This window comes from Teleopsis dalmanni, chromosome 1 (genome assembly GCF_002237135.1).
Source record: "Teleopsis dalmanni isolate 2A chromosome 1, ASM223713v2, whole genome shotgun sequence".
Lineage (NCBI taxonomy): Eukaryota > Metazoa > Arthropoda > Insecta > Diptera > Diopsidae > Teleopsis > Teleopsis dalmanni.
In genome coordinates, this window is record NC_051846.1 from 81043069 (window position 1) to 81052028 (window position 8960).

At 26.4% G+C, this 8960-nt stretch overlaps 1 protein-coding gene across 1 annotated transcript; it reads left to right on the forward strand.

The window, feature by feature from the left end:
- The first annotated feature begins 1325 nt into the window (after nt 1–1325).
- LOC119668337 (ADP-ribosylation factor 1) lies at nt 1326–7054 on the forward strand. Its single transcript, XM_038077810.1, has 4 exons — nt 1326–1625; nt 1711–1820; nt 2060–2185; nt 5989–7054. The coding sequence occupies exons 1-4, from the start codon at nt 1478–1480 to the stop codon at nt 6151–6153; spliced, it is 549 nt and encodes a 182-aa protein (XP_037933738.1). The 5' UTR covers nt 1326–1477; the 3' UTR covers nt 6154–7054.
- Nucleotides 7055–8960: the final 1906 nt, after the last annotated feature.

Consider the following 8960-nt stretch of genomic DNA (forward strand, 5'->3'; position numbering starts at 1 on the left):
AATTAAATAAAAATTATATATGTGAAGTTAATTTGCTCTTTGAGCTGCTTGAAAATTTTAAAGCCGCTTTAAGATTTTCAAAAATTTTAAGAGTTCGCTACAAATTCGTATGCGAGTACACTCGAATCTTATATCTACTACTCTCAAAAAATCGGTAACGTATAGTAATTTACATAAAATTTCGAAGTTGTGGATATAGTCCATAGAGTTCAGAGTTTTAAAACGTTGTTATCTAACTATTAAGACTTACAACCAGAGTAGTGTTAACACATATACGACCTTAATGAGCCGATAAACGCTTCCAAAAACTTCCACCGATATATATTCATGCTATAAGTTTAGATATGATTTCCTATTTGGAATAGAGCGACATCTAGCTAACACTTTTGTTTTAATTTGGGCCAGTGCATCCTATTGGAAAATGCAACTCATATCGAATAAAAGTAATGAATGAAGTCATTTTACCCGCGTTATTTTGGGTTCTAACCTTATGATACTCTCATTAAATATGCCAACTTCTATTAGTCAGAACAATCGAAGTAGTACCCCTTAACACCAAGTCAAACTTACTCACTACCATTTATATTGCAAAGAAAGGTATACTACATTTTAATCGAGAGAAATACTACGACATTTTATTTTTAATTATATATTATATGTATATTATTTATTATAGAATATTATATTATATATGTAAGAATAATTTTACAAAAAAATTCTGTGGGTAATCTCTTATAAACATTTTGTCTATATTGCGGAAACTCAATTTGAGATTAAATTTTACTTTTCCTCTTATAGGTTGCATCGTCGTGTTATCTGTACACCTTTTATCTACATATTTAAGTTTAACAAAAAATAAATATAAACAATTATTGTAGTATACCAACCTTTATTATCAACATTATAAAATGAAAGATAGATTATTTGATTATCTAATCCTATGACCTAAGGGAAAGGTCATCAGTCTTTGGTCGTTAAAGTCAATAATTATGAGGTGATAATAGAGTGGTGTATTTAAACTACAAAAAATTAAAGGAACATTTATTAAAAATATACAAATTATATTTTTTTGGTGAATCTTTGTTATATATCATTTATATATCATTTTAATATATCATTTTTATCATCCTATCATTCAGTTCATTCTATAGTACTTGCATCTAAAATGTAAGAACAATTTACATATTCTTTTACAATTTATATAAAATATAACTTTAATGATAATAGAAATGATTTTTTTAATTGAATTATTTATATATGAATATAATTATATATATAAATCAAAGTTTTTATAATTAAATATTTTTAATATATTTTTTCTTTTACAGATTCCCATAAGCATCCGAGTACAATCATTTGTGCAAAAACTCGGATTGATTGATAATAATTCCAATAAAGCTAAATATATTTAAATTCCTGATACTCGACTAATTTCCGTTTTTTAAAACTGAATATTTAATAACAACAACTACAAAAAATGGGGAACGTTTTCGCAAATCTGTTTAAGGGACTCTTCGGTAAAAAGGAAATGAGAATATTAATGGTCGGTTTAGATGCCGCTGGTAAAACCACAATTTTGTACAAACTCAAATTAGGTGAAATTGTTACAACGATACCTACCATTGGTAAGTTGATCTATTACAAGCATTAAAAAATATATATATATTAATGAATTAATTTTAATAATGTATTATTTATAAATGTTTATAGGTTTCAATGTCGAGACTGTAGAATACAAGAATATTAGCTTTACAGTGTGGGATGTGGGCGGTCAAGACAAAATTCGTCCATTATGGAGACATTACTTCCAAAATACACAAGTAATTATAATTTTCGATTAAAATATATAAAATTATAAAAGAATATTTAAGAGTATTAAAAAAATTTAATGATGATACCGACTTTAAATGAATTTACTTTGATTATACAAGTTTTTCATTGTTTCAAGACGGGGCTGATTTTAATAAACTATAAATTTTATATTATTTTGTATTTTATTGAATCTATTAACATAGTTAAAATTATAATAAAAATTATAATAATTTTACTTTCAAAACAGGGTCTAATATTTGTCGTTGATAGCAATGACAGAGAGCGTATCGGTGAAGCGAGGGAAGAATTGATGCGTATGTTAGCTGAAGATGAACTCAGAGATGCTGTTTTACTCATTTTTGCTAACAAACAGGTTAGTAAATTCTTTTTTTATTAAAATTTTATATAAAACAAATATTTATACACATATACATGCATGTAATTTTAGCGTTTCTTCATATTTTTTAATTATAAACTTGGTTAATCATAACTGTTTTTATTTTCAATATAAGAGATAGTGTTTTTTTATTTCTGTACATTATGCAAAATGCTTTTATCAAATAATATCAGTCATAGGTAGCATATCTACGTGTTCTCGTTGAGATAAATAATTTTGTTCAGATAAGAATATTCTACGTTGAAAAAAATATATAATGTAAATTTATTGTTGAAGATCTAAAGATAAATTTATGATATTCTTATTATTTACTTTTGGCGATAAAATATTTTTCTCATATATAGTGATGCTATAAACGTGCTGATAAAAAGTGTACATGTGCTTTACAGAATCTTTTTAATTTCGTTTAAAAATAACTTAGTACATTCGTAATTTGTCTCTTCGCCACGTTAGGGTTGTGCAAAATTTTTAAGTAAAAAAGGATGGTACTCATTACAATAAAAAAAAAAATGATTTTAAAATAAAAATAAAATCAATTTACGGTCTGAAACGATGAATAAATCCAATATGTAGACAATTCTGTTTAAATGTTATTGTATGTAGCGGAGATCTATTGAATAGCTATTATGAAAGGAACTACAAATTCGTATACATAGGTTAGCATATGGTTAGGTAAAGCAAGTCTAAAAGAGGAGGAGATTCTTTAGGAACTATAGGGTTCCAGAGACAGTTGGATTGGTGCCACTTGTTAATTTCGATGTCTCGATGTGAAGTTCACTATACCTAAAAGGAACTATACCATTGGGTATTTCTGTTAGAATCATACAACAAAGAGCCTATTTGTTGATTTTAATATCAATAATAATATGATTCTTTCTATATTAGAAGTAAAGTAAACATACTATCAGAGAACAATTCTAAGACTTCACACATCCTTACCCCAAAAACATTCATCCACATCTCAACCCATGTCTTCCTCCTGTAATCCTTGCTTGCAGATTTCGGCGGATTACAACAAGAACAACAAGTTTTAGTTGTCACTTTCCATTCAGTAGATACAATGTTAAAATAGAAATTCGCTCTTAAAATATTTTAGAAATTTGTCGAGTTCTTCTGGAGCTGTGAAAAGTAGAGTCTATCTGATGTTGGTATTAAAAACATTTTGTGTTTTATTTGTGCCTCAAAATGATTTTATAATTAACTTACAGTTAATGTTCAGTGTTAGTAGTGGCATCACAATGATTCTTGGGGTTTGACCTAGTTAGTATATTTTGTTGACTGCTAAAGTCACGTAACTCAGTTGTAACATTCAATTCAAATATCAGAAAAATATAAATAGGACTTGGCATTTACTATTTAATAAAAATATAATAATTAATTGATTATTTATCAACAGTTTAAGTGTCACGATATTGAAGAAAACTTAAACTACACAAAAACATTGTACGTTAACCAATAATCGTTAAATCTTATCAAGAAAAGTAAATCCAGATTATATGCACCACAAAATATATCAAGAAAAAAATGTATATATATACAATAATATATATGATATTGTATATATATATAAACACGTGTACACATGTAATTATATAGTTTGACTGAAATCAAACAACGTGACTAGTGTGATGATTCATCTATAAATTCTGTATTTCATTTGTTTATTTTATTTTATTTTTAATTATTTTTTTTATAATAAATAATTATTTATTTATAATAATTGTTTATTGTTATTATAACTATTGTTGTTTATTTTTATTATTGTTGTTTATTTTTTATATTATTTTCAATATTATTATTGTTGTCAATATTATTTTGTTAATTTAATTTTTTTTAATATTATCGTTTTACTATTTTTTTTGTTTGTAATTATTTATTTTTAATATTTTTTTATTTTTGTTTTTATTTAGTTTTAATATTTTTTTATTTTTGTTATTATTTAGTTTTAATATTTTTTTATTTTTGTTTTTATTTAGTTTTAATATATTTTTTATTTTTGTTATTATTTAATTTTGATATTATTATTATTTTTATTATTATTCATTATTAATTTTATAATTATTTGCTTTTATTAAAAGTAAAGAATTTAAAATATAGTTGTTAAATGTGTAAGCAAAACAGGGCTTGACTTCGGGCCTTAGATAATTTTAGCAAAAATATATATAGTGAATAAGGATTTTATAAAGAAAGAAAATAAGAAAGGAAAATTTATTTTAAAACTTTGAACTAAAGAATTTAAAAAAATTGTAAAACGTATTGTTGTTGTGCTAAACTTTTCTTTAAAAGTATATAATTGAAAACTAGATATCTTGCCACGAATTTTGTGGTCCATTCCTCATCTTAGTTATGACCATCTCTATTTTTGTTGGGCCATTTAGACTTCTACTAAAGTAAAATCAAGGAACGTAAAACCATGTTATATAATCATTTTCACTAGCTATTTGAGGATTTGTTGTAATTTGGTGTTCATAATAGAAGTCTTATATTAACTTTGAGGTAGCATAGAATATTAAAAAAGAAAATACAACTTTCATTAACATTTTATTAGTTTTGATCGTCTATTAATCAAAGACTATACTAATCTTAATTGAATGAGTAATATGGATTATCGTTTAGTTTTTATTCAGTTTATGTTGTTTAAATATATATATATATATATATATGTATATAATATGTATCTGAAATTTTTCCTTCATTTTTAATGACTTACGCAACCCAAATGTTTTAATTATGCTGATTAACCCCAATTTCGGATTTATGTTCAAATTGAAGTAATTTTATTATGTTGTATAGAGTAAAGAATATTCAAGATCCTTAGAAGCATCTTGCAACAATAATCATATCATAAGTTCGAAACGACCTACGGAGAATTTTCGGTTTAATGGATGTCCGATTTAACACATTTTCTAAATAACAAACAACAAAATACTTGTGAATAATACACATACACACATCAAATATATTCTCTCTAATGTCGTTCTCTATTCGTAAATCTGGCGTAATCTCCTTTTCAATCGAAATTCACTTTTAGCGCAATTTGCATTCTCGATTGAATCTTTTTACATTTTTGAGCGAAGTCACTCTAGATATTTTGCCAGAGTAGCAAGAGTAGAATTATTAGCTAGCAGCTGTTGACTGTATGACTAATAAATAAAGTGTGATTTGATTCTAAATATGTATTTATGAGAAAATTGCTCTAAAAATGTTCGATTGGGCAACAAAATTTGACAGATCGAGAGAATAAATCTAGATTGAATCCAGATTTACCAATCGAAAACGCCATATGTAAGACTAAAGCGATAAAAACTATTCCATCATGGGAATTAGACGATATACTGAAACTAGAACTACTAAAACTACTACTGTAAACTTACTTAGTTATAAAAAGTAAAGACCCAAAGGTCCATTAAAACGTTATATAGAATATGTTTTCTTTCTGTAATTAGTTTAAATGAATATAGTCACTAACAAGCTTAACAATATTCCAATCTCGTAAAAATCACAATAGAAATAGTATCTATATGACTGAATCTATACATAGCGGCTACGCGCGAATTTGACAGATCGCGTGTAAATGTGTCATGAATCCAGATTTATTAATCAAAAACGCCATTAGTGAGATAGTTTCGAATTATTTATATTAGTACCAGAGGAAAATTGAAACTGATAACTTTGAGGATTAGCTCATCATGTCACACTCAATTAATTTATTATAAACTATTTTTTAATTGTTTATACATATTTATTATTAACGAATTAATAATTAATTATTTTTTTAGGATCTGCCAAATGCTATGAATGCGGCTGAAATTACTGATAAACTTGGTCTACATTCGCTAAGAAATCGCAACTGGTATATTCAAGCGACGTGTGCAACTAGCGGCGATGGTCTCTACGAAGGTCTGGACTGGTTATCCAATCAACTTAAGAACGCCAACCGTTAAGAAAAATGAACTTTTGATTTTAAATATAAAGTAAATTTAATGAAATTTTCAATAAAATGAAACAACAAATAAACCACAAACACAAAAGTACATTTAAATTCAATTTCGGTTTTGAGAGAATTAAGAGAAAAAAAATACAAAAACAACATATGAAAATCGTCGCTCTAAAAACAACAACAACAAAATTTCAAATAAATTATAATATAAATTTATTAAAATCATAAATAATAATACCGCTGATACAAGAAAAGGAAATTTTTAAACTTATATATAATATATATTGTATGTTAAAGTAAAAAAGGTAAAAATGCTATAATTATCGATCCAAGTTTTTCTAAGTATATATATATTTTATCTCTTTATTTTAATATTTGTAATTTCTACATAAAAATATATTTTTACTTTTTCGTTTATAAGAACAAGAACAACAACAACAAACCTAAATAATGTAACAAACGAGAGAATATAAAACAAAAATTCGAAATTTTTGATAACAGACAGTAAATATAATAATATATTCTAAACAACAAAAGAAAAAACAAAAATAGCCTATAATCAAGCGGACATTATAGGATTATTATATATAGTAAAGTATATGTATCTTAATGCTAAATTAGTAAGGAAGGTTAATTTCTTTAAAATACATTTAATTAAATATTCGATGTTGTCTTACTTAACGTACTACATTATTTGCTATATTTCATTCAATATATTTTATCTTAATTTGCTGTTCGCCTGGGTAATTGTACTTTTTGTGCATAAACATTTAAAAACATAAAAGAACTTATAATTAATTTAATGGTTTTAATTTGAATTATTTAACTTCATACGTGTTTAAGCAGTTTATATATAAAAAGAAATTCCTCTTATATAAAATAAAGTAAAATATAAAAGTAAAAAACTCATTTAATATTAATTTCAATATATAAAACAAAAAGGCACCGCAATTTATAGCATATGATGATGTAATATATTTAAAAAAAATCATGTAAAAAAAGAAAATTGCATAAAATTAATAAAAAATTGCGTAAAAAATTGAAAAATTTACGTAAGATTATTTGCTTTCTTAAGATGTCAATATCAGTCCATTAAATACATAATATACAGTGCTTCTTCGCATACTTGAAAGCTGGCTAACATAAACGCTGAAAAATCTGACTGCATTAACCCTGAATTATGTAAAAACTGACTTATATGAACGCTGAATCACGTAAAAACTGACTTACATGAACGCTGAATTACAAGAAGCCTTAAATGGTTGCTGAATTACGTAGAGACTGACTAACATGAATGCTGAATTACGTGAAGACTAGCTTACATGAACGCTGAATCACGTAAAAACTGACTTACATTAACGCTGAATTACGTAGAGACTGACTAACATGAACGCTGAATTACTTGAAAACTGATTTACGCTGAATTACGAGAAGTGTAGCTGACGTACATGAACGTTGGATTGCGTAAAAGCTGACTAACATGAACGCTCAATTACAAGAAGCCTAGCTTACATGGTCGCTAAATTACGTAGAGACTGACTAACATGAACACTGAATTGCGTAGAGACTGACTAACATGAACGCTGAATTACGTAAAAACTGACTACATGAACGCTGAATGACGTGAAGTCTAGCTTAACATACATGAACGCTAAATTATGTGATGATTTTTTTCATTTACATTCACATTCACAGCCCTAAGAAGTGAACAATCCTTTAAACCGTGAACAAAATTGTTGACCCAAATTAGTTCAAGTTTTCGAGTAAGCACTGTACGTAATATTTTAGTTTTATAATAAAATTCATGTAGAAGAATTGATATTGCTCTCATTATTCTGACTGCATGATGAAGAGGCTTCTTTTTTAGAGCGTGGATTGGGTTGTAGAGATCGTTTTGTATAGCAAAGCTCACCTGAGCAACAAAATAATGGACTTTTTTAAAAAAAATTAAAACGATTCTTGAGTCTCAAAAAAATTGATGTTATGGTTATGATGGTAGGCCGACCCAATCAATCGTAGTGGTTAAAAACCAAATTGACTCATATATTTTTTCTTATAAAAAACTTCAACACGATTCTTTTGCTAGTAATCATTTTATTAGAAAAGTGGAATTATCTTATATAAGCAGGACTTTATAAAAATAGATAGTTATTTGAGGAAGTTATATATTTTTATAGAAGTTATTAATATAGACCTTTTAGTGATTTGCTGATAAAATTTCATAGCATTTTAAAAAATACTTATTGAAAGTAGGTATATATTTAGTGCTAATAAATGTCAATTCCATGGTGACCACTCCTCGTATTCAATAATAGTGCGTTTATCTTATCTCTACATCAGTTTTACGTCAGTCTTTCAGTCTTCCTTCTATCACTATAGAAGGAAGCATCCGATAAAGAAATCTTGGTTAAAAACTATCATCAATTCAATTCAAGTTTAAAATGATTTTTGTTAATAACATGGTAGATTAAATAAGTGGTCGATAAATGGTTAGCCCATCTATCGATAATCACACGCCAGCTACATCCAGTATTCATCTAATGTGTAATTAGATGATCCTGTGTTCTAATGAAAGCGTTATTTTTGTGTTGAGATCATTTAAAAGAGTTCGACCATACGTCAGTTCACGATCTAAACACTTTTTGATATTCTTTTGGACTGAGCAAAACATTGTACCGAGTCGGAAAGGGAGTATTTCGAATAATGTTAAACGATTTTAGTAAAAAATTATATTCTTATTTGCAGAAACATTTGTTTCTTATTTTTAAACCCGCAGATATCTTACGTCATGTACATATATAAAGAACAACA

Coding starts and splice junctions, on each gene's coding strand:
- LOC119668337 (XM_038077810.1), top strand. CDS start 1,478: ATGGGGAACGTTTTCGCAAATCTGTTTAAGGGACTCTTCGGTAAAAAG. Junction 1,821..2,059: donor ATTACTTCCAAAATACACAA/GTAATTATAATT, acceptor CTTTCAAAACAG/GGTCTAATATTTGTCGTTGA. Junction 2,186..5,988: donor TCATTTTTGCTAACAAACAG/GTTAGTAAATTC, acceptor TTATTTTTTTAG/GATCTGCCAAATGCTATGAA.